Source organism: Sapajus apella, unplaced genomic scaffold (assembly GCF_009761245.1).
Source record: "Sapajus apella isolate SASKATOON/1434 unplaced genomic scaffold, GSC_monkey_1.0 scaffold10, whole genome shotgun sequence".
Taxonomy (NCBI): domain Eukaryota; kingdom Metazoa; phylum Chordata; class Mammalia; order Primates; family Cebidae; genus Sapajus; species Sapajus apella.
In genome coordinates this window covers 7,280,424-7,308,225 of record NW_022436950.1, presented here as the reverse complement: position 1 = coordinate 7,308,225, position 27,802 = coordinate 7,280,424, and the positions used below count along the sequence as shown (strand labels likewise).

The 27,802-nt window shown below is 42.4% G+C and overlaps 1 protein-coding gene across 6 annotated transcripts in view; it reads left to right on the top strand.

The window, feature by feature from the left end:
* Positions 1–21,079, top strand: part of GIGYF2 (GRB10 interacting GYF protein 2) — a 163,138-nt gene extending 142,059 nt beyond the window's left edge. For 4 of the 6 annotated variants that reach the window (XM_032277894.1, XM_032277890.1, XM_032277891.1 and 1 more), the window contains 5 exons: positions 893–1,047; positions 2,533–2,749; positions 5,253–5,262; positions 5,507–5,657; positions 18,883–21,079. In XM_032277894.1, the coding sequence (XP_032133785.1) occupies positions 893–1,047; positions 2,533–2,749; positions 5,253–5,262; positions 5,507–5,657; positions 18,883–18,950 (601 nt within the window). In that variant the 3' untranslated portion in view covers positions 18,951–21,079. Of the gene's footprint in view, positions 1–892; positions 1,048–2,532; positions 2,754–5,252; positions 5,263–5,506; positions 5,658–18,882 lie in introns of all 6 variants that reach the window. The other 2 variants (XM_032277895.1, XM_032277893.1) reach the window with 1 other exon arrangement.
* The last annotated feature ends 6,723 nt before the right edge of the window (positions 21,080–27,802 follow it).

The window sequence follows — 27,802 nt, the reverse complement described above, 5'->3', positions numbered from 1 at the left end:
AATAGTATAATGTTTTTGTTGTGTTGTTGAACATTTCTCCAACGTACTCTCTAGATGCCTTAGCATTTTTCCTAAATTTGTATTTTTAAGTGATGTATACTATTAATGTGAGTATTATAAAAACACTTCTGTGATGACCTTAAACCTATTTTTATAAGTTACATTTTCATCTTCATCTTTCTTTCCTCAGTATACAGTGTTATTGAATGAGCATGGGTTTTAGTGTTAAGTACATGAACTCAAATCCCAGCACTACCACTTATTAGCTGTGTGACCTTGGGCAAGAGGGAACCTCTTTGGGCCTCAGTTCCCTCGTCGGTAAAATGAAGATAATAATAACAACTTCATGCATGTAATTGTAAAGATTAAATGAATACATGATAAGTAGTAAGTGCCTGGCACATAGTAACTACTTAATAAATGGTAGTGTTGTCAGATTGTTTCTTCTTGATTTAGGGCCTAATATATTATGAATAGGACAATTAATTTGTTAGTTTATGAGCATCTTTGCCAGGCACTGTGCTCCAGGCCTTTTCATACACTATCTTTATTACTTATGATAACCCAAAAAAGTGTTAGTACCATTTTACAAGGTAAGGAGACTGAGGCTTAGTAAAATTAAACAACCTACCCTAAGGATACATAGGAAGAATTTCATCATTTTTTCTAAATAGAAGCCCTGTATCCACAAATAAGGATATATTAGTTGAGGCTAGATTTTAAGGGTATATCCAATCCAAATATTTGAATTTTTTTTCATTTTTGAAGCCAAGCATTGGATTACTGGACATCCAGCCAGTATTGCCAAGACATTATCTATTTATGGTGTTGTACTATAATCATATAGTAACAGTTTCTGGGAATATAATATCGCCCTATTGTTTTGCTTTAGTAAATCTGTAGGTGTGTCTAACCGGCAGAATAAGAAAGTAGAAGAAGAAGAAAAGTTGCTGAAGCTCTTTCAGGGAGTAAATAAAGCCCAAGATGGATTTACCCAGTGGTGTGAACAGATGCTTCATGCCCTTAATACGGCAAATAACTTGGATGGTAAGAATTGGGGAGGGAAACCCAGCATGTGGAATGACAGAGCAGGACCCACAGAGAGGCTGGCAAATTGGAACGATGGGCCCAAAGTCAGAAGATGAAATCTAAGGAGGTCAACCCCTGCGCCTACCGTAAGAACTTGACTCTTTAATAGTATTACTTGTGAGAAAAGTCCAGTAATACTAAGCTCAAATAGGTTACTGATGGTTGTTAAAAAGTAAATGCCATCTTAGACTGCCTTAATGATACACAGGACAGAGGAGGTCATAGTTCCATACTGTTCATTTTATGGGAGACATTGCCAGCTATGTCAAGTTAAAAAAAAAAAAAAAAGTAACTGTCATGTTGAGAACAAAGGTCAACCTGGACAAGTGATGGCTGAGGTGATGTGACATCATTCCCTTTCTACCTTTGGGGGAGGGAGTGGGAATTGTGATAAAGCAAGTACACTTATTTTGTGTGGGACAAAACTAGGACCAATATGCGGAAGTGAAAAGGCTTTGGCACAGTTTAGAGAAAAACTTGCTCATGGTTAGCTGTTCACAGACCTATCTCCCATCCCTGAATGTTTGAAGAGAGACTGGTCAACATGTCAGGATTCCCATAACTGATAGGCTAAATTGAACTAGTCCACCTCTGACATCCTGTCTAAAGCCAAGAATCTGTGAAAAACAGCAGTAAAGGAATTAAGGGGTTCCTTTGCAGCATTGTAACACTCTCTAATGGTTTAAAAATCTACAGAGAAAACAATTTTAAATAACAGTAATGGCTGCCATGCATTAAGCACCTACCATGTGCTAGGCACTCTTTTGGGGTTAACATGTAGTATCCCAGTTATTTGATGTTTGTGGTAATTTTTAAAGATACCTTTATAAGGTAGGTAATATTATCCCCATTTTATAAATTAGGAAACAGAGGCTCAGAATGGTTAAATAACTCATCAAGGTCACACAGCCAGCAAATTTCAGAGTCAGGTTTTAAATCCATGTTTGTCTAACTCTGATGCTCATGCTTTTCTCCTGTATCACACACTGCTTACATTTTCCATTTGATTTCTCTCTAAAAAATCTCAGTGGGTTGAAAGTTCCAGGAGGATATAGCTATTTTCTTTAGTATATGTTGTAGTGCCTGGCACACTTCATAGGAGTTAATAAATATTGATTGAATTTGGCGATTCTTCAGGAGAGAAAGAATGAATCCCCAAATTACTTCAGCCTTAGGCAAGTAACTGTTTTAGGCAATATAGCATTCAGTGAAATTAAGCATATGATAATGGGCATTGTGATGATAGTGGGTTTTTTTTTTTTTTTTTTTCATTTCTGTAAGGTAGTTTAAAGCATATTTAAACACAATTACTGCATACTTATCAAGTTTCTGTCATTAATGTCTGATTAGGTGCAAAGATGTATTAAAAATGGAGACTGATTTTTGTATGTTATCTTTCATTATTTCTTTGTTACTCTTGTCTTCTCCCCTCCCATTTTGCAGTTCCCACATTTGTTTCTTTCCTGAAAGAAGTAGAATCTCCTTATGAGGTCCATGATTATATCAGGGCCTATTTGGGAGATACTTCTGAGGCCAAGGAGTTTGCCAAGCAGTTCCTTGAGCGTCGTGCCAAACAGAAAGCCAACCAGCAGCGTCAGCAGCAGCAGCAGCAGCAACAGCAGCAGCAGCAGCAGCCACCGCCACAGCCGCAGCAGCCGCAGCAGGTATAAAGTAGCATCGTGTATGAAGTACCTCTGAGGATTAATACCTTTAAATGTTGAGTAACCAGAGAAATGAAAATTAATGCAAAGGTACCATTTTTGTATATCCAATAACCATGCTTTAAAAAATGCGTAGACTTCATGTTTTCACATTACATGTCCAGGTACCTTAGTGTATCTCTCAGATAACAAGTACAATTATTCATTTTAACACTGGCTTTACCAGTTCCATTTTTCTTGATTTGTATATGTGTCATTTTTAGATTGCAAATTCCAACATGTCAAACCCATAGATCTGGTTTTGAAAAGTTAAAACTTGGCTAGGTGCGATGGCCCATACCTGTAATTTCAGCACTTTGGGAGGCTGAGGTGCACAGATCACCTGAGGTTGGGAGCTTGAGGCCAGCCTGACCAACATGGAGAAGCCCTGTCTCTACTGAAAATACAAAATTAGCCAGGCATGGTGGCTCATGCCTGTAATCCCAGCTACTCGGGAGGCTGAGGCAAGAGAATCACTTCGACCCGGGAGGCGGAGGTTACGGCGAGCCAAGATCGCGCCATTGCACTCCAGCCTGGGCAACAAGAGCAAAACTCCATCTCAAAAAAAAAAAAAAAAAAAAAGAAAAGTTAAAACTTAAGACGTTGAATTCTCCAGTGTTCAGGATGCACTGTACTTAGTACTGACAACACTGCAGCATGCCAGATAGTTCATGTTGCTGTTGGGGTTGTAAAAGATACAGCAGGGATTCTCATTATTCACAGTAGTTATATTCTATAAAGTCCCCACGAACTTTACAAGTTTACAGAAGTTCATGGGGACTTTACAGAATATGTCTACTGTGAATTATGAGAGCAAATACTGAACAGAAAATATAAATGAAATTTGAGCAAATACTGACCTCCTAGGAGTTATACTGGGTTAGGTTCCCATAAACCTCTAGTCAAAACACTTTTGTCACCCGATTATTATATAACCTTGTTTTATGTGGGTGTCTTTTTAAAGACACCTCATTTAATATGTATTGATTCACTAACATTGAACTCATAACCAACAGCTCTATTATTCATGCCCAAATGAAGCTTATCTAGCGTACATATTTTCTTTCTAAGGCACCTCCCAGCTTTCCTGTGCTTAGGAACACCAACCAGTTATTCAGCACTATAGTTGAGGGCCACTTTAAACAGTGAAATCCCATGGCTCACACCTCTAATCCCAGCACTTTGGGAGGCCGAGGCAGGTGGATCATGAAGTCAGGAGTTCAAGACCAGCATGGCCAGGCATGGTGGCACGTACCTGTAGTCCCAGCTGCTTGGGAGGCCAAGGCAGGAGAATTGCTTGAACCCGGGAGGCAAAGGTTGCAGTGAGCCGAGATCGCGCCACTACACTCCAGCCTGGGTGACAGAGCAAGATTCTAAAAAAGGAAAAAAAGTGAAATTATTAACAAAAAGCAAAAAAATTAGGAAAATATGGCACTAAATAGACCACAAAAAGGATACTTGCTGACAGTATTGAGAACTATAACAAGAAGGTATTGTTTCCTTGTTCTACCTTGACTGGGAATATATGCCTTTAGCATCTCATGTTTTTTGCTCTGAGTATGTGCATTTCCAGAATGACCATAAAAGCACTACAGGTATTCATTTTGGGGTTATAAATATGTTTTAACAAGTAGGTGAATTCACAAATACAGAATCTGTGAGGCTCAATTGTATAAGTTTTCTGAAAGACAAGTTGGTAAGGCTCACGGAAGGGCTTAAAGATATTCGTATCCTTTACTCTAATTATTATTGTAGAGATAATCAGTATTCATTATGGGTCAATTCCAAGGATGTAGATGATAACAGAGAAGTACAAGGCATTTAACATTCAACTGGGTAATGGGCTAACAGGCATAAATTGAAGGAAAGTGAAAGATGTAAACACTGGAACACTAGGAAAAATATTTTAAAGAGAAGGCATCATATAGCAATACAGAAGGCTCTTTGTATTTGTGAAATGGCTCCTCTGTGGGCTAAAACAGTAAGGTGGAAGCCCAGCGAGCATGTGAATCCATGGGCCACACGCACACATACATCACACCAGCCTTGTCCTTCCACAGAGCTTTTTCCACGCCGCCCTCACTACTACCACCTGTGCCTTAACTGGCTCATTGAAACAGATCCCAAGTTAGAAGTGTGGCTCTAATAAGAGCCACAAGTAGGCATGAAGGGCTAATAGGCAATTTCGTATTGTAACCAGTTGGTAGAAATTATATAGACAATATTTTGGGGCCAGATCCCTTCTGGGATTGCTGATAGGAATAAGATACACAACTTTAACCTTGTTTGGTAATATGCCACCCCTATCCTGTCTGTCCTGGGGCATAGGAAACAAAGGACTTTCTGCTCTTGGTTAGGTGAGAGGTGTATATTGCTAGGGTACAGTAGTCTGCTCATGATTATTTGCTATATTCATGTCCTGGTGTTTGGTACAGACTACACATATAGTAGAGAATTTCTGCTGTCACAGCAGGGTGGAAACCAGAGTTACAGGAAAGGCTTTGTGGAGGCACAGAGCCTGAGTGGGATGTCTTGGTCTAAATAGAGGAAAATGGTGGCTCGGTGGCCTATTGGTTTTATTTTTAGAACATGTGATAAGCTTTTTGTTTTTTCTGTTTTGAAGCTCATACTTGATAAGGTGAGGACAAGCCAAGCATTTTCCTAGGGTGAACCAAGTCTGAATCTGCTGCGTAATCTCAGTCATGTTGCTTATTTCACAGGACTCTGTGTGGGGGATGAACCACAGTACACTCCATTCAGTATTTCAAACCAATCAAAGCAACAACCAACAATCCAATTTTGAGGCTGTGCAGAGTGGCAAGAAGAAGAAAAAGCAGAAGATGGTCCGAGCAGATCCCAGTTTATTAGGTGAGCACAGTCCTAAAGTCTCAGCTGTGTGTTGGAGGAGTGCAGGTGATAGCCATTATCCTGTGTGAGTTTCCATGAAGCATTGTTTTTCAAGAAGGGAAATATTTCTTTTTATCAATAACTAATGTTTTAACTGGTTCAAAATAAGTAGCCAGTATTTACTGGGCATCTCAGTGCAGGAGCTATGCTTCATGTAATAACAACTTATACTGTATGGTGCTTTAAACTTTAAAGCATTGTTTTATATTTAATATGAGTTTCCCTGGAGGATCTTTAGTAATTTAATTGGAAAATTATGCTAATAATGGATGATACTAAAAGTATGTTAAAAAGCTTAAATGCTGATTTGTGTTGAAAGCAGACCATTAATCCAATCAGGTGCTCCAAGAAAAGAACCAGTATGTGTTCGTAATCACTCTGTGCATCATACAATTCTCAGAATTACTTTGCCTTATGAGGTGACATCCCAGTTTCACTAATAACGAGTAGACCAAGACTCAGAGATTCAGAACATTTCCCAGCGTCGTGTAGCTTTCAGCTCTGGGAGGCTGAGATTTCAGAACAGGGCTGTTTTCGCTCCACCCTTCTCTGTTACCCATGGCTATTTTTGTCTAGCATTATGGACCATGCAGGGCAGGCTGGGCACAGTGGCTCACTCCTGTAATCCCAGCACTTTGGGAATCTGAGGTGGGTGGATCACTTGAGGCCAGGAGTTTGAGACCAGCTAGGGTGACATAGCGAGACCATATCGCTACAAAAAATTTTAAAAACAGCCAGGCATGGTGATGCACGCTGATAGTCACAGCTACTTGAGAGACTGAGGGATGGGGGATCCCTTTACCAGGAGTTAAAGGCGGCAGTGAGTTGTGATCTTGCCACTCCACTCTAGCTTCTTGGAAAAGCGGACATCTGAATTTGGGCTTGGAAAGAATGGCAGGAAGGATGGGGAATATTGTTTCAGGAATAACAAACAGTATAGGCTGCCCATGTTTTTTGCAACAGTGATGAAACTAAAATTGTGGGGTTTTTTTCTTCATTTTTTCAAGACAGTCTCACTCTTACTCAGACTGGAATGCAGTGGCATGATCTTGGCTTACTGCAACCTCTACCTCTTGGGTTCAAGCGATTCTCCTGCCTCAGCCTCCAGAGTAGCTGATACTACAGGCACATGCCGCCATGCCCAACTAATTTTTGTATTTTTAGTAGAGACAAGCCTTTGCCATGTTGGCCAGGCTGGTCTTGAACCCCTTACTTCAGGTGATCTGCCCGCTTGGGCTTCCAAAGTGCTGGAATTAGAGGTGTGAACCACCATGCTTGGCCCTGAAATTATTTTCTATTTGTGAATGTTTTAGTTGCTATAAAACCGTGTTGTCTGTGATAGAATATGTTAGCAAAGATGGAAGTTCCTGATGTTGTCCTGTCACAAGGGCAGAACAGTGAGGAGGCTGCAGTATAGACCAGATGAAAGATACCACCAGTGACTTGGAATAGGGTTTTGGTAGCAGGGGTGAAAAGCAGTTAGATGGATTTCAGAAATGTCAGGGATAGAATTAGTTGGACAAGAAGAGTGGGAAGGTCTCAGGCTTGGAAAGCAGGATGGATGGATGGTGTTGCCATTTGCTGTGAAATGATAAGCAGCGGAACATGGAGCAGGCTGCGAGGAATGGATGGTGTTTTGAGTGCTGACTGGGTTGCGTTTGACATCATGAAGTGCCTGAGAGCCCGCACAGTGAGAGGCAGGTGATAACCGTACTCTGCCCTGGTGGATCCTCTCTTTCCTTCAGAGCCTTCCTGCCCTGGTGAAATCAACATGACAGTAAAACCTAACTTATAGGACTGTCCTTTAGAATCAGTGCCTGAAGCCACAAGTGGTGACTCATGTCTTTGGGAGGCTGAGGCAGGTGGATCACTGGAGGTCAGGAGTTCGAGACCAGCCTGGCCATCATGGTGAAACCCCGTCTTTACTAAAAATACAAAATAAGCTGGGCGTGGTGGTGGGCGCCTGTAATCCCAGCTACTTGGAAGGCTAAGGCAGGAGAATCACTTGAGCCTGGAAGGCAGAGGTTGCAGTGAGCTGAGATTGCGCCGCTGCACTCCAGCCTATGCAACAGAGTGAGGCTCCATCTCAAAAAATAATAATAATTTAAAAATAATAATAATGAAGAATTGGTGCCTAAAAGCTGGGCTTGGGAACTTGTAGGTCTGGTACAACTCTGTTTTCCTCTGCTTGTCTCAAAAGTTGATGTTAAGGGTAAATGGAGTGGCCTGAAATTTTATCCAATTTGGATGGAAATAGGTGAATAGATTTCAAAACATTGCTTAAATTATAAGTGTGAGTGCTAGCTAAGAAGCTTTGGGACTTGAGGGTAGGCTGTTAGGGAAAAGGTTACTCTGAAAATGAGGTCAGACCGTTTGGACTTAAATATTTCTTTGGATCCCATCTTCTATTATAGATCTAAGAATGGAAGGGACTTAAGAAAACCTCACTACAAGGTAGTGGGAGATAGGTCATCCTAGGAATAGAGTTTAAGGAATCCATATACCTTGAAGGGGAAGAAAAGCAAACATTGAACAAAGTATTGAGGATACTCACTGAGGTGGGCTTTCACATGAACCGTTTCATGAAAATTACTGCTTACCTAAACCTCACTGTAGAAATTCCTCCCATAATTGCTCATTTTTGTCGTATAGTTACTCATTTCATTTTCATTTATTATTTTTTAATTTTCATATTTAATATAATTTATATACTGAGAAAAAATTAATAACTATCCATTAGCTACACATTCCCCATGCATAAAATGCAAAAATAGGAAGTCTTTATTGAAAAAGCAGTCATTAATTGAAAGGAAACTTGCTTCTAAAATGAACCAGCAGAGGGGGCCACTGCCTCATTTTAATTGTCAGTATTCTTCAGTGCACTCTAGGCTTCCTGTTTTTTTTTTTAATTGCATTTTAGGTTTTGGGGTACATGTGAAGAACATGCAAGATTGTTGCATAGGTACACACGTGGCAGTGTAATTTGCTGCCTTCCTCCCCTTCACCTATATCTGGCATTTCTCCCATGCTGTCTCTCCCCAACTCCCCACCCCCTACTGTCCTTCCCCTGTTTCACCCCAACAGAACCCAGTGTGTAGTGGTCCCCTCCCTGTGTCCGTGTGTTCTCATTGTTCAACACCCGCCTGTGAGTGAGAACATGCGGTGTTTGATCTTCTGCTCTTCTGTCAGTTTGCTGAGAATGATGGTTTCCAGGATCATCCATGTCCCTATAAAGGACACGAACTCATCGTTTTTGATGGCTGCATAATATTCCATGGTATATATGTGCCACATTTTCCCTGTCCAGTCTATCATCGATGGGCATTTGGGTTGGTTCCAGGTCTTTGCTATTGTAAACTGTGCTGCAGTGAACATTCATGTGCCTGTGTCCTTATAGTAGAACAATTTATAATCCTTTGGATATATACCCAGTAATGGTATTGCTGGATCAAATGGAATTTCTATTTCTAGGTCCTTGAGGAATCACCACACTGTCTTCCACAATGGTTGAACTAATTTACACTCCCACCAACAGTGTAAAAGTGTTCCTATTTCTCCACATCCTCTCCAGCATCAGTTGTCTCCAGATTTTTTAATGATGGCCATTCGAACTGGCGTGAGATGATATCTAAATGTAGTTTTGATTTGCATTTCTCTAATGACCAGTGATGATGAGCATTTTTTCATATGTTTTTTGGCCTCATGTATGTCTTCTTTTGTAAAGTGTCTGTTCATATCCTTGGCCCACTTTTGAATGGGCCTGTTTGTTTTTTTCTTGTAAATCTGTTTTAGTTCTTTGTAAATTCTAGATGTCAGCCCTTTGTCAGATGGGTAAACTGCAAAATTTTTTTCCCATTCTGTTGGTTGCCAATTCACTCTAATGACTGTTACTTTGGCCATGCAGAAGCTGTGGAGTTTGATTAGGTCCCATTTGTCTATTTTGGCTTTTGTTCCCAATGCTTTTGATGTTTTGGTCATGAAATCCTTCTCTACGCCTATGTCCTGAATGGTTTTGCCTACATTTTCTTCTAGGGTTTTTATGGTGTTAGGTCTTATGTTTAAGTCTTTAATCCATCTGGAGTTAATTTTAGTGTAAGGTGTCAGGAAGGGGTCCAGTTTCTGCTTTCTGCACATGGGTAGCCAGTTTTTCTAACACCATTTATTAAACAGGGAATCCTTTCCTTATGGCTTGTTTTTGTCAGGTTTGTCAAAAATCAGATGGTTGTAGATATGTTGCGTTGCCTCCGAGGCCTCTGTTCTGTTCCATTGATCTATATCTCTGTTTTGATACCAGTACCATGCTGTTTTGATTACTGTAGCCTTGTAGTATAGTTTGAAGTCCAGTAGTGTGATGCCTCCTGCTTTGTTCTTTTTGCTTAGAATTGACTTGGCTATGTGGGCTCTCTCTTGGTTCCATATCAAGTTTAAGGTGGTTTTTTCCAGTTCTGTGAAGAAGGTCATTGGTAGCTTGATGGGGATAGCATTGAATCTGTAAATTACTTTGGGCAGTATGGCCATTTTCACAATATTGATTCTTCCTAACCACGAATATGGAATATTTCTCCATTTGTTTGTGTCCTCTCTTATTTCGTTGAGCAGTGGCTTGTAGTTCTCCTTGAAGAGGTCCTTTACGTTCCTTGTTAGTTGTATTCCTAGGTATTTTATTCTCTTTGTAGCAATTGTGAATGGCAGTTTGTTCTTGATTTGGCTCTCTTTAAGTCTCTTATTGATGTATAGGAATGCTTGTGATTTTTGCGCATTGATTTTGTATCCTGAGACTTTGCTGAAGTTGCTTACCAGTTTCAGGAGATTTTGGGCTGAGACGATGGGGTCTTCTAGATATACAATCATGTCGTCTGCAAATAGAGATAATTTGACTTCCTCCTTTTCTAATCGAATACCCTTTATTTCTTTTTCTTGCCTGATTGCTCCGTCTAGAACTTCCAGTACTATATTGAATAGGAGTGGTGAGAGAGGGCATCCTTGTCTAGTGCCAGATTTCAAAGGGAATGCTTCCAGTTTTTGCCCATTCAGTATGATATTGGCTGTTGGTTTGTCGTAAATAGCTTTTATTATTTTCAGATACGTTCCGTCAATACCTAGTTTATTGAGGGTTTTTAGCATAAAGGGCTGTTGAATTTTGTCAAAGGCCTTCTCTGCATCAATTGAGATAATCATGTGGTTTTTGTCTTTGGTTCTGTTTATGTGGTGAATTACGTTTATAGACTTGCGTATGTTGAACCAGCCTTGCATCCCCGGGATGAATCCGACTTGATCATGGTGAATAAGCTTTTTGATGTGCTGTTGCAATTGGCTTGCCAGTATTTTATTGAAGATTTTTGCATCTATGTTCATCATGGATATTGGCCTGAAGTTTTATTTTCTTGTTGAGTCTCTGCCAGGTTTGGTATCAGGATGATGTTGGTCTCATAAAATGATTTGGGAAGGATTCCCTCTTTTTGGATTATTTGGAATAGTTTCAGAAGGAATGGTACCAGCTCCTCTTTGTATGTCTGGTAGAATTCGGCTGTAAACCCATCTGGACCTGGGCTTTTTTTGGATGGTAGGCTCAATTGCTGCCTCAACTTCAGACCTTGTTATTGGTCTATTCAGGGTTTCCACTTCTTCCTGGTTTAGGCTTGGGAGGAGGCAAGTGTCAGGAATTTATACATTTCTTCCAGGTTTACTAGTTTATGTGCATAGAGTTGTTTGTAATCATCTCTGATGATGGTTTGAATTTTTGTGGAATCTGTGGTGATATCCCCTTTATCGTTTTTTACTGCGTTTACTTGGTTATTCTCTGTTTTCTCTTTTATTCATCTGGCTAGTGGTCTATTTTGTTGATCTTTTCGAAAAACCAGCTCCTGGATTTAGTGATTTTTTGAAGAGTTTTTTGTGTCTCTATCTCCTTCAGTTCTGCTCTGATCTTAGTTATTTCTTATCTTCTGCTAGGTTTTGAGTTTTTTTGATCTTGCTCCTCTAGCTCTTTCAATTTTGACAATAGGGTGTCGATTTTCAATCTCCCCTTGTTTCTCATGTGGGCATTTATTGCTATGTATTTTCCTGTAGAGACTGCTTTAAATGTGTCCCAGAGATTCTGGTATGTTGTGTCTTCGTTCTCGTTGGTTTCGAAGAACATCTTTATTTCTGTCTTCATTTCATTGTTTATCCAGTCAACATTCAAGAGCCAGTTGTTCAGTTTCCATGAAGCTTTGTGGTTCTGAGTTAGTTTCTGAATTCTGAGTTCTAACTTGATTGCACTGTGGTCTGAGAGACTGTTTGTTATGATTTCCGTTCTTTTGCATTTGCTGAGGAGTGATTTACTTCCAATTATGTGATCAATTTTAGAGTAGGTATGATGTGGTGCTGAGAAGAATGTATATTCTGTGGATTTGGGGTAGAGAGTTCTGTAAATGTCTATTAGGTTTGCTTATTCCAGGTCTGAATTCAAGTCCTGAATATCCTTGTTAATTTTCTGTCTGGCTGGTCTGTCTAATATTGACAATGGGGTGTTAAAGTCTCCCACTATTATTGTGTGGGAGTCTAAGTCTCTTTGTAAGTCATTAAGAACTTGCCGTATGTATCTGGGTGCTCCTGTATTGGATGCGTATATATTTAGGATCATTAGCTCTTCTTGTTGCATTGATCCTTTTACCATTATGTAATGTCCTTGTCTCTTTTGATCTTTGTTACTTTAAAGTCTATTTTATCAGAGATGAGAATTGCAACTCCTGCTTTTTTTTGCTCTCCATTTGCTTGGTAAATCTTCCTCCATCCCTTTATTTTGAGCCTTTGTGTATCCTTGCATGTGAGATGGGTTTCCTGGATACAGCACACCGATGGGTTTTGGCTTTTTATCCAATTTGCCAGTCTGTGTCTTTTGGTTGGAGCATTTAGTCCATTTACATTTAGGGTTAATATTGTTATGTGTGAATTTGATACTGCCATTTAAAACTAGCTGGCTGTTTTCCCCGTTAGTTGATGCAGATTCTTCATTGTGTTGATACTCTTTAACATTTGGTATGTTTTTGGAGTGGCTGGTACTGGTTGTTCTTTTATATGTGTAGAGCCTCTTTCAGGAGCTCTTGTAAAGCAAGCCTGGTGGTGATGAAATCTCTGAGTGCTTGCTTGTTCACAAAGGATTTTATTTTTTCTTCACTTATGAAGCTTAGTTTGGCTGGATATGAAATTCTGGGTTGAAAGTTCTTTAAGGGTGTTGAATATTGCCCCCCACTCTCTTCTGGCTTGTAGGGTTTCTGCTGAGAGATCTGCTGTGAGTCTGATGGGCTTCTCTTTGTGGGCAACCTAACCTTTCTCTCTGGTTGCCCTTAGCATTTTCTCCTTCATTTCAACCGTGGTGAATCTGACGATAATGTGCCTTGGGGCTGCTCTTCTTAAGGAATATCTTTGTGGTGGTCTCTGTATTTCCTGGACTTGAATATTGGCCTGCCTTGCTAGGTTGGGGAAGTTTTCCTGGATAATATCCTGAAGAGTATTTTCCAGCTTGGATTCATTCTCTTCGTCACATTCAGGTACACCTATCAAACATAGATTAGGTATTTCACATAGTCCCACATTTCTTGGAGACTTTGTTCATTCCTTTTTACCCTTTTTTCTTTAATCTTGCCTTCTCCCTTTATTTCATTGAGTTGATCTTCAACCTCTGATATCTTTTCTTCTGCTTGGTCACTTTGGCTGTTGAAACTTGTGCATGCTTCGCGAAATGCTCCTGTTGTGTTTTTCAGCTCCATCAATTCACTTACATTCCTCTCTAAGTTGTCCATTCTCATTAGCATTTCGTCAAATCTTTTTTCAACGTTCTTAGTTTCTTTGCATTGGGTTAAAACATGTTCTTTTAGCTCACAAAAGTTTATTATTACCCACCTTCTGAAGCCTGATTCTGTCATTTCATCACACTCATTCTCCATCCAGCCTTGTTCCTTTGCTGGTGAGGAGTTGTGATCCCTTTTAGGAGGAGAGGTGTTCTGGTTTCAGGTGTTTTCATCCTTTTTGCACTGGTTTCTTTCCATCTTTGTGGATTTATCCACCTATCGTCTTTGTAATTGCTGACTTTCAGATTGGGTCTCTGAGGGCGTCCAGTTTGTTGATGATGAAGTTATTTCTGTTTCTTGGTTTTCCTTCTAACAGTCTGGCCCCTCTTGCTATAGGACTGCTGAGGTCCACTCCAGGCCCTGCTTGCCTGGGGATCACCTGCAGCAGCTGCAGAACAGTAAGGGTTGCTACCAGTTTCTTCTTCTGCTATCTTTGTCCCAGAAGGATACCCACCAAATGTCAGTCTGATCTCTCCTTTATGAGGTGACTCTTTGGATATACGGGGTCAGGGAACTGCTTGAGGAGATAGTCTGTCCTTTGTAGGAGCTCAAGTGCTGAGCTGTGAGCTCCGTTGTTCATTCAGAGCTGCTGGGCAGGTATGTTTAGGTCTGCTGCAGCAGAACTCATAAACCCCATTTTTTTCCCCAGGTGCTCTGTCCCAGGGAGTTAGGGCTTTACAGCTAGTGCTCGACTTACAACCACGGTCGGGACCTTGGACCGGTCGTAACACGATTTGGTTGTAAGTTGAGTAGGCTATATGTACAGTTGAAATGGTGCACGCGGAGATGGTAGTTCTGCCGGAAGCTGGTCCGCACTGTCGTACGCCCAGCTGGGCAACGTTTGCGCTGCCAGACGTGGAGCAGTCATGGCTAGCGATTGTGGTCGTAAAGTCGAATGGTCGTAAGTTACATAGGTGGTAAGTCGACCAATACCTGTATTTATGAGTTTCCGCTGTGCTGCTGCCTTTTTTTCAGGGCTGCCCCGCCCAGCAAGGAGGCAGCTTAGTCAGTGTCTGCCTGCAGAGGCTTTGCTGAGCTGCTGTGGGCTCCGCCCAGCTGCCATGTGAACTTCCCTGCAGTCCTGTTTATATGGGTATAGTTAGAACTGCCTTGGCAATGGTGGCCCACCTCTGTAATGGCAGGTTGCCTCGACAACAGGCGGGCTACCTCAGCAATGGCAGACTACCTCTGTAGTGGTGGAGTGCCTCGGTAATGGCGACGCCCCTCCCCCACAGAGCTGGACCATCCCGGGTTCAGCTGTGCTTGCCGTGAAACTCTTAACCCAGAGCATTTCCAATTGCTGTTTTTTTGTGTGTGGGGGTGGGACCAGCTGAGCCTGATTACCTGGCTCCCTGCCTCAGAGCCTTTTTTTTTTTTTTAGTTGAACGGTAGACTCTCTCCCAGGAGTTCCAGTCGCCTGTTGAAAAGGCACCGGGATCTGTGTGATTTCCCCTGCGGCAACTCACTGCGCCAGCTGAAACAGCTGCGCTGAGATTCTTGGCACTTTTTTTGCCCAGGAATCTCCTGGTCTGGCTCCCTGTTTCAGTCCCCTTTTTAATCAGATGAATGGGCGACTCTGCCTTCCCGGGGCTCCAATTGCCAGCTAAAAGGGCACCCAGACCAGTGTATTTTGTACGGAGAACTGCCGTGCTGGGGCGCGGGCAAAGCCCCTGCGCCAGCCAAAACAGCCATGCTGGCCACCCGTGGGGTTCCTCTGCCTGGGAATCTCCTGGTCTGTGGGCAATAAATATCCGTCTGGAAATGCAGCATCCACTCACCCTCTGTGCTTTCACTGGGAGCTGCAATCCTGAGCTGTTCCTAATCGGCCATCTTGGATCTTCCCCTTAATACTCTTCAGCTTCCTGTTTTTTTTAGAGCTCCTCAGGTGGTCATTGTGAATCAGCAACCTGCTCTCAGATGTAATAAACACACAATACAGTTTTTCCCTAGAGTTTCCTTATAAGAAGAATCTCACAAATCTTAAAGGAGTGAGACTGTGTTCCGAACTTCACAGAATATCATCTTTAGAGCCAGTCATAGTGGATTGAATCCTTGTTTGTAATGCCTTGTGTTTCATGGTACCCAGAACTTTCCCTTCCATCAAATGGCTGAATTTGATAAAAGAATAGCATTCAGCAAAAAGTATTAATGCATATCTCCGCTGGTTTTTAAAATGACGGGTAAATGAGAACATCTCTGTTTGCTAAAAACCTAGACCAATAATTAACGTATTAATCAACTTTTTTTGGCCACAGACTTTTCCCTTCCTGTCTTTCCATGAGTAAAATTAATTTAGTTTTTAAAATTTCATTTCCACTTCTATTGCATGTAGTTCATTATTGCCTTTTATCACATTTTATCTGTTCTTAAGTTATACACGAAGTCAATGAAAAAACCTGCCTCAGAATAGAGTAATAGTTTATTTCATAGACTGTTTGACCTTTAGGTTCTTGTTAGGGCCAGGCATGGTGGCCCACGCCTGTAATCCCAGCACTTTGGGAGGGTGACGTGGGCAGATCACTTGAATCCAGGTGTTCAGGATGGGCTACATGCCGAAACCCTGTCTCTACAAAAAATAAAAGAATTATTTGGGTGTGGTGACACACGCCTGTAGTCCCAGCTACTGGGTAGGCTGTGGTGAGAAGATCGCTTCAGCCCTGGAGGTGGAGGTTGCACTGAGCCAAGATTGCAACGCTGCACTCCAGCCTGGGCAACAGAGTGAGACGCTATCTTTAAAAATACACACACACACACACACACACACACACACGTACGTACGTATGTAAACATTAAGGCTTTCATTATTTTCAAGGGGAAAAAAAGACTTGTGGGTTCTGGGAACATAGTTGATGGGGCCAAACTCAGGATGGAGTTTGGAGTCCTAGCCTCTCCCTATATTTGGCCTTGTAAGCAGTTTGTACTACAGCTTTTTTGGTTAATAAATGGGCATCTTTATTTTTTTGAGTCATGATATTTTTTAAGCCAGTTAATTAAGGTATTTTTATGTAAGGCATTTTTGTTTATTACTGTTACATTTCAAATGTGTATTTATTTTTAAACTTGCACATTAAAAAACAAAAAAGAGGCTGTAAAAAACCCAGCTAATATTAACAGAACTGCTTTTAGAATAAGGCCATTGCATGTGTACTTTTTGGTATTCAAATAGCAACTAAAACAGTTTGGGATTTCATTCAAGGTAAAGGACCGGGAAATTTTTGGGGAGTCACTCAGTTTAAAGTGGTATTGTTCATCACAATTTTTATCAACTTCTCTTTTTTTTTGAGACAGAGTCTTACTCTGTCACCAGGCGCCAGGCTGGAGTGCAGTGGCACAATCTCGGCTCACTGCAACCTCTGCCTCCCGGGTTCAGGCAATTCTCCTGCCTCAGCCTCCTGAGTAACTGGGACTACAGGCGCGCACCATCACGCCCAGCTAATTTTTGTATTTTTAGTAGAGATGGGGTTTCACCATGTTGGTCAGGATGGTCTCAATCTCTTGACCTCATGATCTGCGCACCTTGGCCTCCCAAAGTGCTGGGATTACAGGCTTGAGCCACCGTACCCCGTCTTTTATCAACTTCTAATTGTAATTTTGGAAAAATTACATACATGTGACCATTGGGCATTTGGCTTTACGTTTTTGTTTTTGTTTTTGTTTTTGTTGCTGAGACAAAGGCTCGCTCTGTTGCCTAGGCTGGAGTGCAGTGATGTGATCTCAGCTCACTACAACCTCCGCCTCCTTGGCTCAAGTGATTCTCATGCCTCAGCCACTCAAGTAGCTGGGATTACAGACGTGCAGCATCACACCCAGCTAATTTTTTTACATTTTAAGTAGAGACAGGGTTTCACCATGTTGGCCAGTCTGGTCTCGAACTCCTGGCCTCAAGTAGTCCACACATCTTGGCCCCCACCAGGCCCAGCGAGCATTAGGTTTTCAACTGTCAGTCTTGTTTGTCAGTACTGCTTATTTCCTTCAATGGATATGCTATTACTGCTTTTTCTTTTTTTTTTTCTTTTTTTTGAGACGGAGTTTCGCTCTTGTTACCCAGGCTGGAGTGCAATGGCGCGGTCTCGGCTCACCGCAACCTCCGCCTCCTGGGTTCAGGCAATTCTCCTGCCTCAGCCTCCTGAGTAGCTGGGATTACAGGCACGCGCCACCATGCCCAGCTAATTTTTTGTATTTTTAGTAGAAACGGGGTTTCACCGTGTTGACCAGGATGGTTTCAATCTCTTGACCTCGTGATCCACCCGCCTCGGCCTCCCAAAGTGCTGGGATTACAGGCGTGAGCCACCGCGCCCGGCCTATTACTGCTTTTTCTAAGCCAAATTCCATTTTGGTTAATCAGATATTGCTAACTGAAATACTTTCCTTTGCAGATATACTTACAGTAGATAAAGTTAGATAAAGTACTTTAATCTTCTTGCTCTGTCTACTGTGGGAAAGAGAATATGCGAGGGCTCTGAGGATCTTATACTGTGCCTTCCTTGTGAAGCCTGTCATCCCTGAGTATCAAAAGCTCTGGCCCAGAACTTTCATAAAGTTTTTGACTGGTGGGAGAAAGTATTCCTATTAAAGAGGGTTTGGGTTTGAAGGGGTATTAATCCAACTCAGATTTCAAAGTCATGTGGTCAAGTAGTTACAAAGTACTTAGTGTGTATATCACCCCATGGTAGACCTCCTGTCCACCCCCATTTCTTTTAAGGTAGATCTCCTGCATGAACTTCCCCCCAGGGTCAGCCCAGGCCATCCTTGGCACACACCCACATCCCTTTTTTCTCTGATTCTCCAAGGCAGTGGTTTGCAGTTCTTTTTAATTGGTGATATTATTTTGTTTTATTTGCCTTCCTAATTGAGTTATACCAGAACCTTAAGAAAATAAAGAATCTCTCTCCTTGGACGAACAGAAAGCTACTACTGTGACCTTTACTTTGTCTCCCCTTAGTACTCCTATGGTATACTCAAAAACAAAAGACCGGCCAGGTGCAGTGGCTCACGCCTGTAATCCCAGCACTTTGGAAGGTCACGGCAGGTGGATCGTTTGAGGTCAGGAGTTCAAGACCAGCCTGGCCAACATGGTGAAACCCTGTCTCTACTAAAAATACAGAAAACAGAGCCAAGTGTGGTGTCATGTGCCTGTAATACCAGCTACTTGGGAGGCACAGGCATCAGAATCGCTTGAACCCAGGAGGTGGAGGTTGCAGTGAGCCCAGATCACGCCACTGCACTCCAGCTTGGGTGACAGAGTGAGACCTTGTCTCAAAAACAAACAAAGACTTATATTCCAGCTCACTGCGTAGAATTTGAGCCACTTGGTTGCCTAGGTGTGGTCACTCATAGCCGGTTTTTTTCTGCAGGATTTTCAGTCAATGCATCATCGGAGCGACTCAACATGGGTGAAATCGAGACGTTGGATGACTACTGAGCGCCTGCCGGTGGACTGGCCTCCCCTCTCCTGTCTGCCGACCATGGAGCCTCCACCTCTGGACACAACACTTACTCACCATTTACTCTCTATCACTCTGCAACAAATCACAGAACCCATCATCTCAGGCTTTTTCTTCTGGCCCTTTGTGTCCAAGATTCTTTAATCCATTTTTGTTGGTGAACATCTCAGACTATAGATAAGCGGACTGGACCGTGTGTCTTGGGGGTGGCAGTTGGGAGTACTCCCCAACAAGGCTGATTTTAGGCAGCATGTGTTCACTGTACTGTGATTTCATCTACTGTCTCCCAGAAAGTGTGTTGGGATCAGCCATTAGCAGCTTGCTTTCTCTTGTCACTTTTTTTCTTCTATTTTGTTTTTTCTTCTTCTTTTTCCCCCATCAGGGCAAGAGGTCTAACTGGTGCAATCATGAAGAGAGTTAATGATTAACAGACATTGGCCAGCAACGAAACACCCCACGGACTGTGACTCGGGTATCTAACAGGCAGTCAGAGCTCTCCCAGTCTGAAAGTTGCATTGCCACTGCTAACTTTGGGATTGCATCGAGAGGCCCTGAGTGGGGTTGTGATGAGGTTGGATTGGTTTGATGTTACACACTCCTCACCTGTTCTTTCTGAGCATCCTTTCTCTGAAAGAATTTATGTTTTTCTTCATTAGATAGTGACTTCTGAGCAAGCTGATCTCCCCTGGCATACTCCAACCTGATTGGACAAAGGAAGCCCTATGGCCTGGGAGAGAGACTATTCTTAATTTTTCTTTCTTAAAAAACTGATTTTTCCCATAAATATTTTTACTTCAGAGGACTAGGACCAGTTTGTTTTGGGCCCTTCTGCTGAAAATTTGTCTCGTTTAAGAGGCAGCTAGGATCTTTACCATATGTATGAATTTGTATAATTTCATTTTTGGATAGGGATAAACTTTTGCTTCCGATAAAAGCCTGGAATTTCATCTGGTTCCTCAGAGCATTGCGTGTGTGTCTTGCTGTAGCCTGGAAAAGGTTTTGTTAAAAGATTCTGGGATGGCAAGTTGCTTGCCTTTTCTGAAAAGAGAACATACAAAACCTGACCATCTTTAAGACCTTCATCCATGGAATCCACTATACAGGAGGATGCAGTGGGCTGGAGGGGATGGGCAGAAACGGGAGCAGGAAGCCTGACCTGGCTTCTTTCTGGTCGTGGCCTCCTAATACCTTTCACTTCAAGTAGAAATGTACTCAAGCCCTATTTATAAACAAATACTCTTCCTGCCTCCACCAAACCCCTACCGAATATCACCTGGAATTGCCACTCACACTGGGTTGGAGTCATTGGGCAGCTGTGCCTGTGCCAGAGGTGCTGTGGTCTGGGCAGCCCCTGGAAAAGCACCTTTGCTTCCTGTCATTGTTGCCTCAGAAGGCCGGAGTTGCTCTGAGAGCAATTTGGGTTTGGAGTATTATATTTGGCTTCTATTTTTATTATTTTGGATCACCATTATCCCTATCCCTTCTTGCCTCCCTCCCTTCAAAACATGTACAATAACTATACAAAGACTGCTACAAAATTGTATATAGTTTTTGGATCAAATAGCATGAGGGGAGAGGAAACCATTAAAAAATTAGGGCTCCTACTCTCCTTTGCTTTGTAAATTCAAAAGTCGGGGGTGGGTAAGAGGGATAGTTAAAATGTTTACAAAACTTTAGGCTCCCTCGGAACTTTTGCCAGCGTGGAGGAAAATAAAAAAGAACTTAAATAAAACCTGGTTGTATTCTGAGTGCACCTCTTGTACTCACCTTTATGGAGACTGAGTTCTGCACTAAACTGTTGCTCTCGGTATCATGGAAAAGCTCCAAGCACCCGAGACATGGAGGCAGTCATGGCTTCTTTCTCTACCAGACCACACAGAACCGGCTGGTTCTGTATTTGAGAATGTAGAGGTCAAGGCAGATGTAGGTAAGTTAACCAAGTATCTTTTCTTTTGACTCTGCCTTTCTGCTAACATGTGGGTCAGCACCTGCCCACATGCCACAGACACACCCCCTCTGCAAGCACGCCTCCAGAGCCTGCCCACACCTCCCAGCTAGACTCCGTGTGTGTGTTCAGGAAAGATGAAAATACATTTTTAAAAATTGGGAGTGGAGTGGGCAGATGAGGGGGAACAAAGTCATTTTGGTCATGGAACATCCATTTGCTTAACCAAGGAGACTCTTCCCTGGGAAAGTTTGTTTCTGTCTCTCTCAATTCTACTCTCTTTCATATTTTTATTTGCTCACCCTTTCACTTAAAGCCACCGTTTTCTCATCCCATTCTAGGAACTTATTTCCAAATTCTCCTGACTTCCTGAGTTTTGGAGTATTTGTTTTGTACACTGTTTGCTTCCAGTGTTTTGTTTGGTTGGCTTTTTTGGAGATGGGGTCTTGGGATGTTGCCCAGGCTGGTCTCAAACCCCTGGGCTCAAGTGATCCTCCCACCTCAGCCTCCTGAGGAGCTGGGACTAGAAGTGTCTGCCACCATGCCCAGCTCTAGTTTTGTTGGTTGGTTTGTTTAAATTCAGAAATTTAAAAACATCCCAGACAAGACAGTTTGATGATGGAGACTTTCCCCAGGCAGACTGGTGTGCTGGTGGCTGCTGTGTATAGCAAATCCCCTCCAGGTGGCTTCCAACAGCTGCTTCGTTCTGTGGGTCAGGGATTTGGGTAGGGCTCAACTGAGTAGTTCTTTGCCTAGGGTCTTCTTTGGTTTTGATCACAAAACCAAAGGCTTTTTCTAGGGCTGCATTCCTGTGAAGGCTTAACGAATTAGATGAGCTGTCCAAGATGGCTCACTTGCGAAATGATGGTTGACATTGGCTGTAGGCTGAGAACTCATCTGGGTTGATGGCTGGAGGCGCTATGTGTGTCCTCTCCAGAATGGCAGCTTGAGAGGAGTTCAAGTTAAGTGGTGGTTGGCTTCCCCCAGAGAACCAGGCAGAAAATGTGTTACCTTTTTTGAGCTCTAAGTTCAGGAGTCACATAGTCACTTCATGACACTGTATTCCATCAAAGTAGTTAGAAGCCCACTCAGATTCAAAGGGAAGGAGCATGGGCCTCTCCCCCCAACTCCCCTTGATAAAAGAAGTGGCAAGGTCACATTGGAGAAGAGCATGGGGGGTGGGAGATATTACAGCCATTTTTGGGAAATATCTGCATAAAATGGGTTTATGCATATACATGAAGGACTTTTTTTTCATTGGCTTTAAGTCGAGGTTTTTGATTTTTGTTTTGGAGATAGGTTCTTACTACGTTGCCCAGGCTGGTCTCAAACACCTGGGCTCAGGTAATCCTGTTGCCTCAGCCTCCCGAGTAGCTGGGACTGCAGATATGTACCAGTACACCCAGCTTGTTTCTGTTTTTTAAATGTTAGGATAGATAATGGTACTTCTGGCTTTATTTAAATAATTTTTTAGGGAAACTATTGTATTTATACATGCATATATTTTTATATATACATATATGTATATAAAAGTATATGTTTTACATTTTCAATATATAATATATACGTATATGTTATATACGTATATATATTGCACCCTACTTTAAAATTGACCTGATAACGAAACGTAATTTTGTATAAAATGCCCAACTGTGCATTAATAAAAGTATGTGAATGACTTTAATTAAACAGAAGTGATTCTTTGAAATGAACATATTTCTATACTGTCCTTCCAATATGTGACAGAGCATTTCCAACAGAGTAGCAGGCAAGCACATTCTTAAGTGAGTAAAGTACAACCAGAGCACATTCCAGTTGGAAGTTGGCCTTATAGTTGATGAGTTTCTTAGAACGACAAAAGCCCAGCTATGAAGGGCAACTTTGGTCCTGCGTGAGTTCAGTCTCTGGTGAGGAAGCAGCAGTGCTTTCTAGGACCCTGGAGAGTCTGGAAGCCTTGAAGCAGCCAGATGTGTCATCCTTACTTGCAGGTGTTGCCTGAGAACGATGGACGTGTATAGCTTTTGGTAGTGCTGGTTCTGGACTGGGAGCCTAAACCCTTCAGGAGGACAGTTTCCCTCTAAAGAATTCATCATTGTGAATGTTTTGCAACAAAAGTAACCATAGCAGTGGGGCACCACATGGGAGAAACAGCACCTGGATGCTGGGAAGGAAGAAGTGGGCTCTTTACCTAAGAGCTGATCTTCCACCTAAAAGCTGTCATTGCGTCCCCTTTTATTGCTGCTAAAGTGATGACATCATGGGGTTGGAACTCATGATCACTTCCTGAGGACTGTTTACTTGTCCTCCAGTTGTAGGAGTGGAAGGTTAGTTTCCCTTGGCAGCAAATTGCCTTTTTTCTTTGAATTCCTCCTTTAACATGAGAAATGGTCCTGGGAATGGACAGTGGGTTGGTATTGGGTTTGGTTGCATCTGACAAAAATGGCAAAGCAATAGTGACAATAAAATAGCTTATTTTTAAGTGAAATAGGTTATTGGTCCAAGGCTTGTGGGGTGGCCCAGGGACCCAGATTCTTTGTTTCAGCATCCTGATTGTGGCTTTCTTTTTCTGGGTCACTCATGGTCCAAGGTGACTCTTACAGCACCAGCCATCATGCCCATATTCCAGGCAAGAGGAAGGAGTGGGGTGAGGCAAACAGCACGCCTTACTGCTTGGTCAGCCCTGTTCGAGATTTTTGGGAAGTCCTGTCCAACGTCTTAAGTCTTATAAGCCAACATAACTACAGTTAGTTGTGGAAGTTTTAGGATTTTAGTTGAGTGCTTTCATCCCCAAATGCCATTGGGAATCCTGTTACTGTGAAATTGGGGAAATGATTGCTATGTTGGCAGTTGCCATCTCTGCCACATTCTTTGCAGTCTTCTGTTTTTAAGTAGGAACATGTGGGATGGTTTGTGCACACTGGCCATGGGGAAAAAGTGCTCGTGGGTATGCCAGTTTTACCTGTGGTCTGAGGCTGTTAGTCTTTCCCAAGGGGGGGGACTCAGTAAGCTCTGTTTTCTGTTCTTGTGCAGAGTCAGGGACCCAGAGCAGTTGCCAATGACTCAACTTTACTGTGTGTTGTATTTCCTAATTCTACCTAGAATCTAGGGTTTGCCTTTTTGTTTTGTTTTTTTGTTTTGAGACAGAGTTTCACTCTGTCACCCGGGCTGGAGTGCAATAGCTCGATCTCAGCTCACTGCAGCCTCCACCTCCTGGGTTCAAGCAATTCTCCTGCCTCAGCCTCCTGAGTAGTTGGAATTATAGATGCCCACCACCACGCCCGGCTAATTTTTGTATTTTTTGTAGAGACAAGGTTTCACCATGTTGGCCAGGCTGGTCTCAAACTCCTGACCTCAGGTGATCCACCCGCCTTGGCTTCCCAAAGTGCTGGGATTACAGGCGTGAGCCACCGCGCCCGGCCTGGCATTTGTTTTTTTAAAGCACCCTATGGAGTGAACCTGGGAGTGGTTTTGTGCATGAGAACCCTGGAATCAAACTGTCAGATTTGCATGTTGATCAATTACTTGGGGCAAGTTTCTCTCTGTATTTTTCTCCCATCTGTGAAACGACAACTATCAGGGAGTTGTGATCAAGAAAACTGTAACTACATAGTACATTCCCAGCACAGAAGTGCTTGACAAGGCTGGGAGTGATGGCTCACACCTGTAATCCCAGTACTGTGGGAGGCCAAGGCAGGTGGATCACCTGAGGTCAGGAGTTCGAGTTCAGCCTGGCCAGTAAGGAGAAACCCTGTCTCTACTAAAAAATACAAAAATTAGCCAGGCATGGTGACACCATCTGTAATCCCAGCTACTTAGGAGGCTGAGGCAGACCAGGAGGTGAAGGTTGCAGTGAGCAGAGATTGCACCACTGCACTCCAGCCTGGGCAACAGAGCGAGACTCCATTAAAAAAAAAAATGTTTATCACTTGTAGTCCATTTTGCAAGTGAGAAGGGCATTCATGGGCACATATGTCGATGCAGTAGAGCATATGAAATCAGGGTAAACACCTTCTTAGATGTCTTAGAATTAGTGCAAAGAAGTAACCCTTAGAGAGGCAATGTGGTATGGGTTCCAGAAGGCTGCATTTTAGCACCAGCCTCATTAACCACTATTTTCCGACGTGTCTTTAGGCCGCAGTTTCCTTGTCTGTTAGATGAGGGGGTTGGCCCAGATCACCTAAGGAACTTGAAACAAAAATCAATCCCTGAGCTCCATGTCCCAGAGTTTCTAACCTGGGGTGGGACTGTGCATTGGAAATTATTTTCAGATTTCCCAGAGTTCTAAATGGACAGCCTCAGTGGAGACCACCAGCCTAGCTTAGCTCTCAGATTTCAGCTGCGGCTTCCTAGTGTGTGTGTGAGTGTGAGGCATGTGTGCAGCAGTACTGTTGACACTTGGTTTCTTGACGGTGTGTGACGAGTAACCCTTTGCAGTTTTACTGAAGGAGACCCAAGTTGAAAGGCAAGCATGGTGAGCCTTGCACAGGGGAACAGTCACCTGCCTGGATGTTCTGACTTTGGTAACATGGAATGGAGCCTTAAGCAGGTCAGGGTTCTAGTGTGAAACAGAAACCACCCTAGATAAACGTAAAAAAGGAAAAGAATTGGTGTTTGAAGTGTTGGGAGCAACATTGTGGAAAGTTCTTGAAAGTTTAGTAACTGTAGGGAAGCCACTAACACTGTGTCCACTCATCCCATCCATCAATCCTTCAGTCGTTATGTCCATTTTTAGGTGATAGTAGCTTCAAGTTCGGTCTAACCTGACTATTTGACATCTTAAGTGATAAATTGTATTTATGTAAATTAGTAGGAGAAAAGTTGGTTCATATCTGCAAACATGTATATATGTATGTATGTGTGTATATCTATATATGAAGGAATAACATGCACATAGCTGCCACAGTTCTTGTTTCTGTACGTGATCACAAGGCTGTGGAGGGTGTTGGCTTAAAGTCTTTACTGCCCCTTCCAAGTTCCACTCACCCTTTGCCAGCACTTCATCTGTTGGGTGGCCTGAACCTTCATTTGTGAGGGGTCTGAGTCTTTAGCAGGCCTAAGGTCACTGGGTTGTGGTCATATTCAGTTAGTTGTTTCTCAAGACCAGTTTTTCTTTTTTCTTTTCTTTCTTTCATTTTGGAGACAAAGTTTCACTCTTGTTGCCCAGGCTAGAGTGCAATGGTATGATCTCAGCTCACTGCAACCTCTGCCTCCCGGGTTCAAGTGACTCTCCTGCCTCAGCCTCCCAAGTAGCTGGGATTATAGGTGCCCACCACCAAGCCCGGCTAATTTTTGTATTTTTAGTACAGATGGGGTTTTTCATGTTGGCCAGGCTGGTCTGGAACTTCTGACCTCAGGTGATCTGCCCTCCTCAGCTTCCCAAAGTGCTGGGATTACAGCCTTGAGACACCGGGCCCAGCCGAGTTTTTCTTTTTAATGAAAATATTCTAGGGATTGATGAAAAATGTGAAAGCTAAAAAAAAAAAAAAAAAAAAGTCAAACATACATAGAAGTAGACTCATGTAACAAACTCCTACCTAATATAACCTGGCTTCAGCAGTTACTGACATTTTGCCCATTTTGTTGTATTTATTCCACTTTGTTCCCTTAGAATATTTGAAACCAAATCCTAGCTGTCCTGTCACTCATAAATATTTTAATAAATATAACAGAGGACATCTTAGAAAAAGAACCACCCGCAATGTCTTATCAGGTCCATAGATGACTTTTTCAGATTGTCTCAAAGGTGTCTTTTCACAAAGTTTGAATCAAAATCAAAACTGTTCGTTGCATTTGGTTGATATGCTTTAAGTCTCCTTTAGTCTTAACAGTTCTCCCTACAAAAAAAAAAAAAAAAAGTTGAAAAACTGGATCATTTATTCATTGAACATTTCATATTCTCTGGATTTAGCAAGAAGTGTCTTGATGTCAATTTCTTCATCCACCCCACCTCACCATGTTTTCTGTGAATTAATCAGATCTGGAGCCTTAACTAAAACCAGGTTCTCCCTTCCCCACGCCTCACAGGAGTCCTTTGTTGGTGACGTGGTGCCCTTCCCTCTGTATCGCAGTCACACTGTTGTCTTGTTCTAGTTTTACTGATGTCAGAATTCATCAATTCTGTTGCTATCAGGTGGATTCACCCATTATAAAAGTCCTATTGCTCTTACATGTAGCAGTTTAAACGTTCCTTGATGACAACTGCCTAGATACGTAATTAGTTGAAAAATTACGATTTTTGGTGGAGACGGTTACTTTTATTTTGAAATAATTTGACTTTAAGTTGCAAGAACAGCACAAAGGTCTTGCACGTCACCCGGGTTCTCTAGTTGTTAACGTTGGATCATACCTACTCTGTCATCTTCTCTCAATAACTATAATGTCACAATAACTGTTTTTTTTTAACGACCCATTTGTGACTAATTTGCATATATCATGTCCCTTATTCCTGAATCCCAGTGTGTTTCCTCCAAATGAGGACCTGCCCTGACATACCACAATGCAGTTATCAGAATTAGGAATTTGGCACCATAGTACTGTTAATAGCCAGGCTTCATTCATATTTCACCAATTGTCCCATTAATTTTTTTTTTTTTTCAGACAAGGTCTCACTTTGTCACCCAAGCTGGAGTGCAGTGGCCTGACCATAGCTTATTGCAGCCTTGAACTCCTGGGCCCTAGCCATTCTCACCTCAGCCTCTTGAGTACCTGGGACTATGGGTACATGGCACCACGCCCAACTAATTATTATTACTATTTTTTGGTGGAGACAGAGTGTTTCCATGTTGCCCAGCTTGGTTTCGAACTCCTGGCCTCAAGCAGTCCTTGCACCTTGGCTTTTTTTTTGAGATGGAGTCTTGCACTTTCGCCCAGGCGGAAGTGCGGTGG